The following is a 16,327-nucleotide window of genomic DNA, read 5'->3' on the forward strand; positions in this document are numbered from 1 at the left end:
TGTGACTCACCATTGTGACTCACCACACTGTGACTCACCATTGTGACTCACCACACTGTGACTCACCATTGTGACTCACCACACTGTGACTCACCATTGTGACTCACCACACTGTGACTCACCATTGTGACTCACCACACTGTGACTCACCATTGTGACTCACCACACTGTGACTCACCATTGTGACTCACCACACTGTGACTCACTTCACTGTGACTCACCACAATGCGATTTACCATACTATGTGAACCACTACAATGTGTGAAACACCTCAGTGAACCACCAGTTTGAAACACCACTGACTCATCACACAGTGTAATCCAGTAAGCATGATGTAATTGTAAGTGATGGTGAACTGCTGTTAGTGTTATTGTGATGGTGGTGTTAGTAAACGTATCTGGCGCATGTGATAGTGAAAGGTGATAATGGTGCCAGTGAAAGTGATAGCAGTTGATAATGATGTCAGTGATAGTGACAGGTGATAATGGTGCCATTGATAGTGAGAGTGGATTACAATGTTTGAAGTTCATCCAAAGAGTCATTCTGCAGTTAATGCTCGGAATACAACGATTCCAAATTTTATTATCTATGTTTCAGTATTGGCAAATTTTTACATGTTCAGTGTAAACTTATAGAGTACCATCCTCTTTATATGATGTATTAGTTGTTAAAGATTCAAGATGTTAAAAAAAGCACAGTCAAGTTATTTCTAGGAAAACCACAACATCAGTTTAAAAATAAAACTGAAAAAATGGCACCGACACACTCTAGTAACATTTCCGTCCTTCGTCTGTGACACAGTAGAGCTGAAATTCTGCAGACGCTCAGAAGAGGCTATCTCAGGTTATCGATTGAAAATTCGAACTAGGAACAGTCATTGTAAAAGGAACCTGCACATGCTAATAGTAGCATGAATCTTTTCCTGGTTACTGTACACCTGTATTGAAAATTTAAAGCCTATCGGATAAGGCGTTTTCAAGTTACAATCCAAAATATTGGAGGAGGAATAACTGAATGGTGCCCTACGAGGATACTTAATGACATCTTCAAACTTACAATATTAATTACGTTTTAGAAAGACACATGAGGACAGATAACATGAACAACAAGTCGCCACAGATGTAAACAAAACTGATGCTGAAATTAGAGTAGAAAATATTTCTTCTCAAACAGTGAAATGAGATCCAAGGCGAGACTGGGTTGCAACCAGTGGAACTTGAAACAAATGAAGACACTAAACACCGAAGACTGATTACACACACACACACACACACACACACACACACACACACATACACCTGGCGTTTCCCATGACAGTAGCTGCTTCAAACGGCCTCATTGTTGTTCTTCCCCATTACTGCCAGTGCACAGAGGTGAATCTCCATCATCTTCATAAACATTTCAAGGACATTACCCAAAATTTAAAAGTTTATCAAGTTGAGCAATATTATTGAGTTGAGCAATATAGTGGCGCTCCCCTCTTCACTACCAAAGCTTCAGACACTGGTGGAGACCTCTCTTCATCATCATAGCAGCCAGCAGTGGAGGAGACATCATTCAGAGATTCACCATAGACAACAACAGCGCTATGAAGATTCTTGTGTTCTTAGTGGCAGTGTTCACTGTGTGCACAACACTGAGTCCAGGTGACACGTAATGTTTCACAACACTTAACATGTTGTAATACAAGAGGGTAAAACTTTTTACACATAATTTAATCAACACTTGAAGATATTTCTTAAAAGTTCTGCGGCAGTTACTAATTTAGTTTTTATTTTTGAATGGGAAACTGAGATACTGGTGTCAGTGTTAAACTTAAAAGGAAACAGAATGAAGGACAAACACACAACTCACCCAAAATGTTAGTCTTCATATAAATAATAAGTGCAGTCTTGTTGGAAGGTTAAATTTGAGTCTCCCATAACTACTGAACCGATAGTGTAACGTCTGACGTAAGTCTCATTATCCAGCTGGAGCCTCCTAGCTGGCAAACCTTATTACCTTACTTGACAAACCTGTCCTGTGTGGTGAAATATAGCAGGAAAACTGTCCTGGATTATGGGTGTGTTAGGTAAACAGTTTGAGGTATTCCTTACAGGGTAACTTGCAATGTTGACTTAAATTTTTTCTCAGGTTTATTTTTATAAGATTAGAATCTGATCAATTTTCAATTTACAATGCTAGTGTACCGTAACGTTGGAACAATTCATGCAATTATTGGTATGTGCAGTTATTTTCGGGTCAGTGTTATATAGACCAGTTCAAGTTGTTTGTGAAGGGTCTGATAACTATTCAAGGTGTACTATCACCCCCAAGGACTGACACCCAGGTACGTACTAACTGCTAGATGAACAGTGGCAGCAGGTGTAAGGAAACATGCCAGGTATTGAACAATGGACACTCAGAATGTGAAAACTTGTATAAGATTCTTAATGATCAGATTATTGGTTTCTGCGATATCAACAAAACAAACCTATCGGAGAATTTTTTTTTTTAAATATCAGTGTTCAGTGATCCACCTCTAGTACAACACAGCCTCGGAAATGTGGATAAAAAAAAATGCCTGTGAGAAGTAGATAAAAAAAGGCTTCAAGGAAACAAATGGGATTTCTTAGGCAGCCGTTTCAATAGTTTTAGTTAGGATGAAAATCTACGGAAATCACTCAGCAAGTATGACCTGTGTGTTCAGTTTATTGACTCACAAGTATACATAAGCGCACATATACATACATTAAAGTATTCATACGGACACGTATACATTTGCATACATAAATTTATGCACTTATATGATATACATATAAATAAATAAATGTGGACACGTTAATTTGAACATTCATTTACAAAAGTTTACATGCATAGACAATGCATGTGCACACTCATACATACACTCATTCATGTACATACATGAATTTATGTGCAAAACTATAAATATGAAGAAACATAGACACATGCATAAATATGCACAAGAAAATACGTCTGGCCGAGATTCGATCCCACATCACATTGTCTAGCCCCGTGTGAAGCCATGCAACATACGCGATGCTCTGACCATTACACTACTAATCCTTCAAACAACATGAGTTTAGTGCACTAGACTTGTTTTATGTTGCAAGGACATATGTAGTTATGGTAAACTCAGAGCTAATTTCAGTCTACTCCCGTCTGAATACCAGCCTCCACAAGCAGTCTATATATTAATGAAATCATGAAACAAGTGTAAAGTAATGGTTAGAGGATCGTGTACGTTGCGTGGCTACTCACGGGGCTGGACAATGTGACGCGGTATCGAATCTTGGCCAGTTGCAGCTTGGTTTATGTTTCAAAATCACTTGATTTCATTTCATAGACTGCTTCTGGAGGCTGGTAGACTGGAATTAGCTCTGAGTTTACCATAACCACATATGTCCTCGCAACATGAAGCAAGTCTAGTTCACTAGACTCATGTTTCTGTAGGACTGGTTGAGTAATGGTGTTTATGAAAAGGTTATTGTCACGTTGTTGCAGGCGGGGTTCAATGATAAAGGCTTTGGAGGCTTCTTACATTATTTGCAATGTCGTGGGGTACACAGGCAGTGTGTTTGTGCTCATGGTCCCAGAGGTCCATGCCAGTGAGGGAAAGAGGAGTAGACCTTGTTGAATGAGTGAAAGCCGCTGAGAGAGTGAGAAAGAGGCAGGAGTGGGCAGGCTGGCATGCCCACCGAGAAGCCTGGCCTCTGGTGGAAACTATGGGAATTAGGCATGTAGGCTCACTGGCTACATTTTGCTAGGCCAGCTTATATATATATATATATATATATATATATATATATATATATATATATATATATATATATATATATATATATATATATATATATATATATATATATATATATATATATATATATATATATATATATATATATATATATATATATATATATATATATATATATATATATATATATATATATATATATATATATATATATATATATATATATATATATATATATATATATATATATATATATATATATATATATGGACATGGAAAAAGAAACTTACTACAGGATGGGAAGAAAAAAAAAGGTGTGGGTGTGCTAAAAAAAAGCTTCGAGGTCATAGGCAGTGAGCATCGAGGGGCATCACTGCACGCCTTCCTGCGTCTGGACAGATACTGCAATATAGGAGACATCACTGCAGCTGAGCTGTGACATAACAGGGTACGGTCTCCTCTGGAGTGGTGAAGCAGTCATAGTAGTATTTGCTGCAGGGTTCACTCAACCAGGGGCACAACCTTCTGGTGCCCTCTTGTGAGGCATTGTCAGTACTCAGCAACTGGGCAGGACTTCTTCTGGCAAGCGACTGAGGAGGACATTTCTCGACTGGTACTGTCGCTGGGGCTGTTAATGCCGGCGAGTGTGGAATGAGTCGTGGCAGGGATGACTCAAGCAAAACATCTGAAAGTCGTAACATCATACACAATACTACAGTGAGAAGGCTAACAGTCAAAGTGACATCTTTGTGCAGGCTGCTCACTGAAGCTATGACACAAGGCTGACACAGCGCCTGTTGACAGCGCTAACTGCAGCTTGACGAGCGTCATTCTCTCGGCAGTTGGAGTTACAGCAGAGGTTAGTCTAAGCATCCCCAGACTGGTCCTCTACATATAACTGCTCTGAAGGTCAAGAAGTGAAGTGAAACAAATCTTGATGGGAAACGTAGCCAGGGCCAGATTAAGAAGTCTCCGGGCCCTAGGCTATTCAGATTGGCGGGGCCCCTTTGAGTTATGGGTAAGCGAAGCGACCCCTTCCAGCTTGGGGGGGGGGAGGTGGGTCGGGGTGAGCCTGTTTAAGGTCTAATTAAATACATTCTGGCTATTTAGATTAAATTTAATAGGGAAAGTACATCAAGACAACCAAAACCATTTACCAACAGCCATTATAACTATCTTGTTAAATCATGCATTTTAAAGAGAATAAACTCAAGACAGCATAGTATTACTAGATTAGGCTATTAAAGTAGTGACATCATGTACCTATTATATTCAGCATAACCACTACAGCACTATTATTCCCTTTATAAATCACTGACCATTATTGTTATCATTGCATCATGCATAAGACTATCAAATCATACAAACTCAAGAAAGTAAAGAATTGTTTATATTCACAGGCACTTCTTAAATAAACTTTTTTCTGGATTTCATATTGGCAAAATCATCAATTATATTCTGAAAATCAATATTTCTTGTTAGATCAGACTCAATGGTCAACAAGGCTAGGTTACACAATTTGTCTTGGCTCATTGTTAAACGGAGCTGGTTTTTTACTCTATTCAAAACAGAAAATGAATGTTCTCCTTCACAGTTAGTAGCTGGAAGTGTTAGGTAAAGGCGATACACTATGTCAACATTAGGGAAGGTTTCTGAGATACCTGCATTTCTTAAATGTTTCAAAGCAGCTGAGGGCGCACATTTTTCAGGTGGAGCTTTAATCTGATTCATATACCCAGAAAAATGAACTATTTCTTCAATAAATGTGTCCTGAACATCTGCTGAAAGGTGTTGTTGCAACTTTAATGCAGCTTCTCTCAATTCTGCATCTGGCATAGTAGTAATTTTGAACAGAAATCCAAACTTGTCATTGAGATTCTGGTAGATTTCTTTTCTTTTCACCAATTCTGTAATCAGTGAATCCAGAATGACAAAGTATGTAGCTGTCTTACATTTCTGCCTTGGTAGCAACACAATTTCATTGTCTGGCTCTTCAAAATTGCGTTTCCTCTTCCTTGACCGCTGATGATCAGCCCGGTAACTGTAGTCTTTCACCAGCAGTTTAGCTTTCTCTTCAAACATTACAAATTCCACTAAGCCTGCATAGAGGTTAGCACAAGTAGCCATTTCAATTTCAATTTTCTGAAGTGTCTTGTTCGTGGCATTTAACCGTTCCAGTATACAGTCCCAAAGCACACAGAGTAAGGCCAATTCAAAATCTTCCAATTTTGATGCTAAGCTGGCTGCTTCGCTTCTTGTAGTTGCTGTCTGGTCTTCATCCTCTGCTATTTGGATCAAAGCAGAACGTATTTCAGCAAAGCTGTCTTTCAGAGCATGTGTTGCATCATGCTGCGCTGACCACCTAGTTGTTGATAATGCACTTGCACCATGTGTGCAGTCTTGGATGAGCCCCTGAACCCCTTGGACTGCGGGGCCCCCAAATGCGCGGGGCCCTAGGCAAATGCCTAGTTTGCCTATGCGGTAATCCGGCCCTGATCGTAGCGGGTACGATTCTGCAGGGCATCACGAGTGGCAAACATAAAAAGTTTTCTGTACAAGGGGCTGACTAATGTCAGCTATTAAACGTGCGGGTCACACTGGGTGACAAGTAACACGAGGTGCTACACAGTGGTCCAGGCGCAGACCTGTGGTCCACACACAGCTGGGCTCAAGACCACACAGGACACACAGAAAACTGCACACACCTTCTGCACATGAGGTTACAACATGGCGCTTCTCTGTGCGAAAATCGACACTAAGCTATACACAAACATGTGAGAACACTGAATGTGAGATATTAAATAACACATGACATATATCTTCTCTCAATCATCAGTACAGTAGGGCGAGCATGGGTGAGTCAAGGATCGGCCACTTCCTCCTCTTACACCCACAAACACGGGGAGAAACACTCACAATGGACACAGAAATCACCACAAACTCACCTCTGACTTGCTGAAATACCTGTGCTGAGCTGAAAAACAACAGCAGCAACATACAAGTGATGCTGAACATGTGACTTGAGAAACAGTGTGGGGCGCTGTGGTGTGGAGTCGCAGGGACGCCACTTAATTTATTGAAAAAAATCGGCAAATTTCGGCCTGGATCCTGCATGTACCTCAGTCTGGATGCTGAGACTTGCAGACACGACATCAGGATAACTCGTAGAGAGACGAATGCTTCTTGTATGGGACATTGAAGTGAAGACAACTTCATTCCTCTTTCTTCCTCTCTCCAGGCAAACACTTGCTGTGAGGCACCGCTGTCAGAGTGTTTACGAAAATGGTTATTGGGTCGTTCCCGGTAGTGGGGAGTAATGATAAAGGCTTCTTACTTTATTTGCGATATCTGGGTAAACAGGCAATATATTTGTGCCCATGGCTCCAAGGGGCTATGCCAGCGAGGGAAAGATGAGTAGGCCGTGTTGACTGAGTGAAGGCCACTGAGAGAGTGAGAGAGGCAGGGGTGGACAGGCTGGAATGCCCACCTAGAGGCCTGGTCTCTGGCGGAAACTATGAGAATTAGGCATGTAGGCTCACTGGCTACAATGGTTAGAACATATCAAACGTTGTGTAGTGTCTGATGAGGTGCTAGACAATGTGATGCGGGATCGAATCTCGGCCAGCCACAGTTTGGTTAATGATTTTATATATATATATATATATATATATATATATATATATATATATATATATATATATATATATATATATATATATATATATATAGATGTATATATATAATGGGGTCCACCTCTGGTGTAAATTGTGGGACCCATAGCCTCGGAGAAGTGGATAAAAAGGCTTCAAGGAAAAATATTTGGATTTCTTCCTGAAGCCGTTTGAATATTCCACTTCCTCTACCACCCCATCTTTTTATATATATATATATATATATATATATATATATATATATATATATATATATATATATATATATATATATATATATATATATATATATATATATAGGGGGTGGTAGGAGAAGAAAATATTCAAACAGCTCCGGGGAGAACCTTGAGTTTTTTCTGAGGTACGTTTATTGTCTTCTCCGAGGATGAGGGTCCCCATTCCAGCTATAGAGGTGGTATATATATATATATATATATATATATATATATATATATATATATATATATATATATATATATATATATATATATATATATATATATATATATATATATATATATATATATATATATATATATATATATATATATATATATATATATATATATATATATATATATATATATATATATATATATATATATATATATATATATATATATATATATATATATATATATATATATATATATATATATATATATATATATATATATATATATGTGTGTGTGTGTGTGTGTGTGTTAGTTACCATTTTGTCCTAGGCACATGTCGATTAGACACTAGGCCTGTTGTATATGAGTACGTGTGTGTGTGTGTGTGTGTGTTAGTTACCATTTTGTTACCATTTTGTCCTAAGCACATGTCGATTAGACACTAGGCCTGTTGTATATGAGTACGTGTGTGTGTGTGTGTGTGTGTGTGTGTGTGTGTGTGTGTGTGTGTGTGTGTGTGTGTGTGTGTGTGTGTGTGTGTGTGTGTGTGTGTGTGTGTGTGTGTGTGTGTGTGTGTATGTGTGTACTCACCTAGTTGTGGTTGCAGGGGTCGAGCCATAGCTCCTGGCCCCGCCTCTTCACTGGTGTGTGTGTGTGTGTATGTGTATGTGTATGTGTGCGTGTATGTGTGTGTGTTTGTGTGTGTGTGTGTGTGTACTCACCTAATTGTGGTTGCAGGGGTCGAGACTCAGCTCCTGGCCCCGCCTCTTCACTGGTGTGTGTGTGTGTGTATGTGTATGTGTATGTAGTCACCTATTTGTACTCACCTATTTGTGGTTGCAGGGGTCCTGCCTGATCCTCGTCCGATTCGATTCTTCTCATTAACTTCACATCGTCTGCAAACAAGGACACTTCTGAGTCTATCCCTTCCGTTATGTCGTTCACGTATACCAAGAACAGCACAGGTCCTAGGACTGACCCTTGTGGAACCCCGCTTGTCACAGGCGCCCACTCTGACACCTCGTCGCGTACCATGACTCGTTGTTGCCTCCCTGTCAGATATTCTCTGATCCATTGCAGTGCCTTTCCTGTTATGTGTGCCTGGTCCTCTAGCTTTTGCAGTAACCTCTTGTGAGGAACTGTGTCGAAAGCCTTCTTGCAGTCCAAAAATACGCAGTCGATCCACCCCTCTCTCTCTTGTCTTACTTCTGTCACCTTGTCATAAAACTCTAGTAGGTTTGTGACACAGGATTTTCCTTCCCTGAAACCGTGCTGGTTGTCAATTATACACATGTTTCTTTCCAGGTGCCCCACCACTCTCCTCCTGATGATCTTCTCCATGACCTTGCATGCTATACACGTTAGTGATACAGGTCTGTAGTTTAGTGCCTCATGTCTGTCTCCCTTTTTAAAAATTGGGACTACATTTGCCATTTTCCATACCTCAGGGAGTTGCCCAGTTTCAAATGATGTGTTGAAGATCTTTGTTAATGGCTCACACAATATCTCTGCTCCCTCTTTAAGGACCCATGGAGAGATGTTGTCTGGTCCCACCGCCTTTGAGGTGTCAAGTTCGCATAGCAGCTTCTTCACCTCCTCCTTGGTTATATGTACCTCATCCAGCACTTGCTGGTGTGCCCCCCTGTTCTGATTTCTTGGAGTCCTACTGGTTTCCACTGTAAATACCTCTTTAAATCTCGTGTTGAGCTCCTGACATACCTCTCGGTCGTTTCTTGTGAATTCCCCATCACCCTTCCTCAGTCTGATTACCTGGTCCTTGACTGTTGTTTTCCTTCTGATGTGGCTGTACAACAGCTTCGGGTCAGTCTTTACTTTTGATGCTATGTCATTTTCATATTGTCTCTGAGCCTCCCTTCTTATCTGTGCATATTCATTTCTGGCTCTTTGGCTGATTTCTTTATTTTAATGAGTTCTCTGTCTTCTGTACCTTTTCCATTCTCTAGTACACCTAGTTTTTGCCTCCCTACACCTTTGGGTGAACCAAGGACTCGTTCTGTTCTTCCCATTATTTCTGTTTCCCTTGGGAACAAACCTCTCCTCTGCCTCCTTTCATTTTGTTGCTACATAGTCCATCATTTCTTGTACTGGTTTTCCTGTCAGTTCCCTCTCCCACTGAATGTCTTGAAGGAAGTTCCTCATGCCTGAGTAGTTCCCCCTTTTGTAGTTTGGTTTTCCCAGCCTATTCCTGCTACTCTCTCCACTTGGAGCTCAACTATGTAGTCGAAGCACAGAACCACATGATAACTAGCTCCCAGGGGCCTTTCATACATGATACCCTCGATGTCCGAACTACTCATGGTGAATACAAGGTCCAACCTTGCTGGTTCATCCTCTCCTCTCTCTCTGGTAGTGTCTCTAACTTGTTGATGCATGAGGTTCTCCAGTACCACATCCATCATCTTGGCTCTCCATGTTTCGGGACCCCCATGGGGCTCCAGGTTTTCCCAGTCAATCTCCTTGTGATTGAAATCACCCATAACTAGTAACTTTGCTCCCCCCATGTGTGCTCTCCTGGCCACCTCGGCTAGTGTGTTGATCATTGCTCTGTTGCTCTCATCGTATTCTTCTCTTGGCCTCCTGCAGTTCTGTGGTGGGTTGTACATTACTGCAATTATCACCTTATGTCCCTCAGACTGGATTGTTCCTACTAAGTAGTCCCTTTCGCCCATGCCATCCATTCCTTCCATTTTCTCAAAACCCCACTGGTTTTTAATGAGCAGTGCAACTCCTCCTCCCCCTCTCCTCCCTCTGTCTTTCCTGAAGATTTGATATCCGGATGGAAAGATTGAATCTGTTATTATTCTGGTGAGTTTTGTTTCTGTGAGTGCTATTATGTCTGGGGATGTCTGATTCTTTCGTGCCACTCCTCATACTTGTTTGTTATTCCATCTGCATTTGTATACCACACCTTCAACTTCTTTTCTAAGACTGTGGTCTGGGAAGTATATTGGGGTTGGGGAAGTGGGAGACCTGGTAAGGAACTATGGGTTGTTGCTGTGGGGGTGAAGTTTGTAATGTAGTGGGTGGGGGCATTGGATGTGGCATGGGTGTTTTGATTTAGAGTGTTTGGTTGCACTGGGGTTGACCTGGTTGGGAGGCTTCTATAGAAAGTTGTGAGGGAGGCTGTATTTGATCTTCTTCCTGGGTCTGGGATCTCCTGTCTGTCTTCTCCATTCCCTCTCTTTCCTCCTTTCGCCTTTGTACCATCTCTCTCAGTTTCTTCCTTTCTTCTTGTGTTCTGTCGCGGTCGAGATACACCCTCCTGTATGCCGTCATGTCCCTTAATCGTGCTTTCTCCTGCAGGATCCTGGTCCGAGTCGCTTCTGCCTTGAAGGTCACTCTCACTGGCCGGGTTCTTTTTTTTTACAAACCCCCCTATTCTCCGAAAATTTTCCAGCTGGGTCATATCGTCTTCTCCTATTGCTTTCATGATGCTTTCAATTGCCTTTTTTTCCCCTTGTTTTCTTGCTTCATATGTTTCCCCTTCGACTTCCTGGAGCCCATACACAAAGACTGACCTCACCCTTTCATTCTCCCACTGCATATCCCTGTGTATCCCCTCATTTAATTTGGTTTCCTCCACTGCAGCTTTCCTTTCATCAGTTTCACTGGCTAATGTACTTGGGCTCAGTGGCCTGTCATTTTCCCTTCTCGGCTTTCCTTGGGCTCTGTTGTTGTCTGTTAGGGCCTCCACATAAAGCTTAGCTCTTTCATTTGCTACAGTCTCCTCTGATAGAGCATCTCCATGCAGCTGTGCCCCTTCTTTCCTTACAGTCCCCTTATTTGTGGCTGAGGTAGCAGTCTCTGTTGTCAATCCCAAAATGTTCTTTAGTTCTTTAGGCTGTTTCAGATTTTTCAATTCCTCTTCTAAACTCTGTATCCTAGCTTCTGCTGCTTTGACATGCACCTCCCACTTCCTGCTTTCCATATCTATCCTCTCTTCCATTCTCATGCTAAGTTCTTCTAGTTTCTTTTCCCATTCATGATCCCTTTTTATGAGCTCTGCTGCCCAATCTTCCTTTGCATTTTCCTCCTCCTGTCCCTTGGTTTTTCTTGTTGCTCTCTGGCAACCCATTTTTGTTTTATCCTGATTGCCTCAGTAGTTCTGTATGTTAGGTTAGTAGTGTGTGTGTCAGAGTGTGGGGGGGGAAGTAGTGGAGGAACTGTGGCTATGTGGGAGCTGAGTGGGGAGGGGTGGGGAGGGTTTAGGGTGAACGGGGGAGGGGAGGGTGATCGAGGGAGGGGAGGGATCAGGGGAAGTAGTGAGATGTCGGTGGTGAGGGGGGGAGTGTATGTGTGTGTGTGTGTGTGTGTGTGTGTGTGTGTGTGTGTGTGTGTGTGTGTGTGTGTGTGTGTGTGTGTGTGTGTGTGTGTGTGTGTGTGTGTGTGTGTGTGTGTGTGTGTGTGTGTGTGTGTGTGTGTGTGTGTGTGTGTGTGTGTGAGTGTGTAATTTTGTGTGTAATTGTGTGTGGAATTATGTGTGGGTTTATTATGTATTGAAAGGTAGGTGGCTTGTGCGTTTAAGGTAAGTCTCAGTGGTCCTTGGCTGCCCACACCTTCTTGTGACCTGACCCCCAACCTCCTGGGACTTACCGCACTTACAGTGTGTGTGTGTGTGTGTGTGTGTGTGTGTGTGTGTGTGTGTGTGTGTGTGTGTGTGTGTGTGTGTGTGTGTGTGTGTGTGTGTGTATGTGTGTATGTGTGTATGTGGGTGTGTGTATGTGTGTGTGTGTGTGTGTGTGTGTGTGTGTATGTGTGTGTGTGTGTGTGTGTGTGTGTGTGTGTGTGTGTGTGTGTGTGTGTGTTTGTGTGTGTGTGTGTGTGTGTGTGTGTGTGTGTGTGTGTGTGTGTGTGTGTGTGTGTGTATGTGTGTATGTGTGTATGTGGGTGTGTGCATGTGTGTGTACTCACCTATTTGTACTCACCTATTTGTGGTTGCATAGGTCGAGTCCTAGCTCCTGGCCCCGCCTCTTCACCGGTTGCTACTAGGCCCTCTCTCTCCCCGCTCCATGAGCTTTATCAAACCTCGTCTTAAAACTGTGTATGGTTCCTGCCTCCACTACGTCATTTTCTAGGCTATTCCACTGCCTTACAACTCTATGACTGAAGAAATACTTCCTACTATCTCTCTGACTCATTTGTGTCTTCAACTTCCAATTGTGGCCTCTTGTTTCTGTGTCCCCTCCCTGGAACATCCTGTCCTTGTCCACCTTGTCTATTCCACGCAGTATTTTATATGTCGTTATCATGTCTCCCCTGACCCTCCTGTCCTCCAGTGTCGTCAGGCCGATTTCCCTTAATCTTTCTTCATAGGACATTCCCCTTAGCTCTGGAACTAACCTTGTTGCAAACCTTTGTACTTTCTCTAGTTTCTTGACGTGCTTTATCAAGTGTGGGTTCCAAACAGGTTGCATACTCCAGTATGGGCCTGACATACACGGTGTACAGTGTCTTGAATGATTCCTTACTAAGGTGTCGGAATGCTGTTCTCAGGTTTGCCAGGCGCCCATATGCTGCAGCAGTTATCTGATTGATGTGTGCTTCCGGAGACATGCTCGGTGTTATACTCACCCCAAGATCTTTCTCCTTGAGTGAGGTTTGCAGTCTTTGGCCACCTAGCCTATACTCTGTCTGTGGTCTTCTGTGCCCTTCCCCTATCTTCATGACTTTGCATTTGGCAGGATTAAATTCGAGAAGCCATTTGCTGGACCAGGTGTCCAGTCTGTCCAGGTCTCTTTGAAGTCCTGCCTGGTCCTCATCAGATTTAATTCTCCTCATTAACTTCACATCATCTGCAAACAGGGACACTTCTGAGTCTAACCCTTCCGTCATGTCGTTCACATATACCAAAAATAGCACTGGTCCTAGGACCGACCCCTGTGGGACCCCGCTCGTCACAGGTGCCCACTGTGATACATCATTACGTACCATGACTCGTTGTTGCCTCCCTGTCAGGTATTCTCTGATCCATTGCAGTGCCCTTCCTGTTATATGCGCCTGATGCTCTAGCTTCTGCACTAATCTCTTGTGAGGAACTGTGTCAAAGGCCTTCTTGCAGTCCAAGAAGATGCAATCAACCCACCCCTCTCTCTCTTGTCTTACTTCTGTTATTTTATCATAAAACTCCAGAAGGTTTGTGACACAGGATTTGCCTTCCGTGAATCCGGGCTGGTTGGCATTTATACTCCTGTTCCGTTCCAGGTGCTCCACCACTCTCCTCCTGATAATCTTCTCCATGACCTTGCATACTATACACGTCAATGACACAGGTCTATAGTTTAGTGCCTCTTTTCTGTCTCCTTTTTTGAAAATGGGAACTACATTTGCCGTCTTCCATACCTCAGGTAGTTGCCCAGTTTCCAGGGATGTGTTGAAGATTGTGGTAAGTGGTACACACAACATATCTGCTCCCTCTCTAAGGACCCACGGAGAGATGTTGTCCGGTCCCATTGCCTTTGAGGTATCGATGTCCCTTAGCAGTTTCTTCACCTCCTCCTCATCTGTATGTATGTCGTCCAACACTTGTTGGTGTATTCCTTGTTGGTGTCCCCATCTGGTCTGTCCCCCCAGAGTCCTTCCTGTCTCTACTGTAAATACTTCCTTAAATCTCGTGTTGAGCTCCTCACATACCTCTTGATCGTTTCTTGTGAGTTCTCCACCTTCTTTCCTCAGCCTTATCACCTGGTCCTTGACTGTTGTCTTCCTCCTAATGTGGCTATACAGCAGTTTCGGGTCAGATTTGACTTTCGATGCTATGTCGTTTTCATACTGTCGCTGGGCCTCCCTCCTTATCTGCGCATACTCGTTTCTGGCTCTTCTACTAATCTCCTTGTTTTCCTGGGTCCTATGCCTCCCGTACCTTTTCCATTCTCTGTTGCACTTGGTTTTTGCCTCCCTACACCTTCGGGTAAACCAAGGACCCGTTTTGGTCTTCCTATTATTTCTGTTTCCCTTGGGAACAAAACTTTCCTCTGCCTCCTTGCACTTTGTTGCCACATATTCCATCATCTCGTTTACTGATTTTCCTACCATTTCTCTGTCCCACTGAACCTCCTGCAGGAAGTTTCTCATACCTGTGTAGTCCCCCCTTTTATAGTTTGGCCTGTCCCCTTCAGTTCCTGTTACCTTCTCCACTTGTAACTCTACTATATAGTCAAAACTCAGAACCACATGATCGCTAGCTCCAAGGGGCCTCTCGTAAGTGATGTCCTCAATGTCTGAACTGCTCAGGGTGAACACAAGATCCAGTCTTGCTGGCTCATCCTCCCCTCTCTCTCTGTTTGTGTCCCTGACATGTTGATGCATGAGGTTTTCAAGTACCACATCCATCATCTTGGCTCTCCATGTTTCGGGACCCCCATGTGGCTCCAGGTTTTCCCAGTCGATCTCCCTGTGGTTGAAATCGCCCATTACCAGTAACTTGCCACCTCAGCCAGTGTGTCCACCATCACCCTGTTGTTTTCTTCGTACTCCTCTCTTGGCCTCCTGCAGTTCTGTGGTGGGTTATACATCACTCCAATGACTACTTTATGTTCTCCGGACTGAATTGTACCTACAATGTAGTCTCTTTCTCCAATCATGTCCATGCCTTCCATTTCCTCAAATCCCCATTGGTGTTTTATGAGCAGTGCAACCCCTCCTCCCCCTCTACTCCTTCTATCTTTCCTCAGGATCTGATATCCTGTTGGGAAGATTGTGTCTGTTATTGTCTCAGCGAGTTTTGTTTCTGTGACTGCTATGATGTCTGGGGATTTTTCACTGATTCTTTCATTCCACTCCTCATGTTTATTCGTTATTCCATCCGCGTTTGTGTACCAAACCTTTAGTTTCTTTTCTATCATTGTGGTCATGCAAGTATATTGGGGTTGGGGGAGCGAGAGCCTTGGTGGGGGCCTATATGGGGCTGTGGTGTAGGTGGGGTTTGTGTTGATGGGGGTGGGGTCAGAATGCCCATAAGGGACAGCTGTTGGGGTGAGGTTTGTGATATGGGGGTTGGTGGCAGAGGGAACAGTGAGTGGGTTGTAGTATAGGTTGCTCAGTTGCGTTGGGAATGTCGCGGGTGGAGTCTTTTGGTGGGAGATTCTGTGGGGTGTGTTTGCCCTTCCTCCTGTGTCTGGGTCCTGCTCATTTTCATTGCTTCTCGTTCCTCCTTGCGTCTCTGTACCCTCTCTTTCAGTGTAGTCCTTTCTTCTTGTGTTCTGTCGCGGTCGAGGTATACTCTCTGGTACCCCTCTTTGTCCCTCAGTCTTGCTTTCTCTTGCAGAATCCTGGTTCGAACTGATTCTTCCTTGAAAGTAACTCTGACAGGCCGTATCATTCCACTTGCAAACCACCCAATTCTCTGAAAATTTGTCACCTGGGTCATATTGCCCTCCCCTATTGTTTTCATGATGCCTTCAATAATTTTTTTCTCCTCCTGTTTTATTTCTTCAAAGTTGGCCCCCTTGGCTTCTTGGAGCCCGTACACAAAAACTGACCTCGCC

At 42.9% G+C, this 16,327-nt stretch overlaps 1 protein-coding gene across 1 annotated transcript in view; it reads left to right on the forward strand.

Moving 5' to 3' along the window:
- The first annotated feature begins 1,326 nt into the window (after positions 1-1,326).
- Positions 1,327-16,327, forward strand: part of LOC128686205 (uncharacterized) — a 42,813-nt gene continuing 27,812 nt past the window's right edge. Inside the window, exon 1 of the mRNA XM_053773026.2 lies at positions 1,327-1,646. Within this exon, the coding sequence (XP_053629001.2) occupies positions 1,589-1,646 (58 nt within the window). The 5' untranslated portion in view covers positions 1,327-1,588. The remainder of the gene's footprint in view (positions 1,647-16,327) is intronic.

Source organism: Cherax quadricarinatus, chromosome 9 (genome assembly GCF_038502225.1).
Source record: "Cherax quadricarinatus isolate ZL_2023a chromosome 9, ASM3850222v1, whole genome shotgun sequence".
Classification (NCBI taxonomy): Eukaryota; Metazoa; Arthropoda; class Malacostraca; order Decapoda; family Parastacidae; genus Cherax; species Cherax quadricarinatus.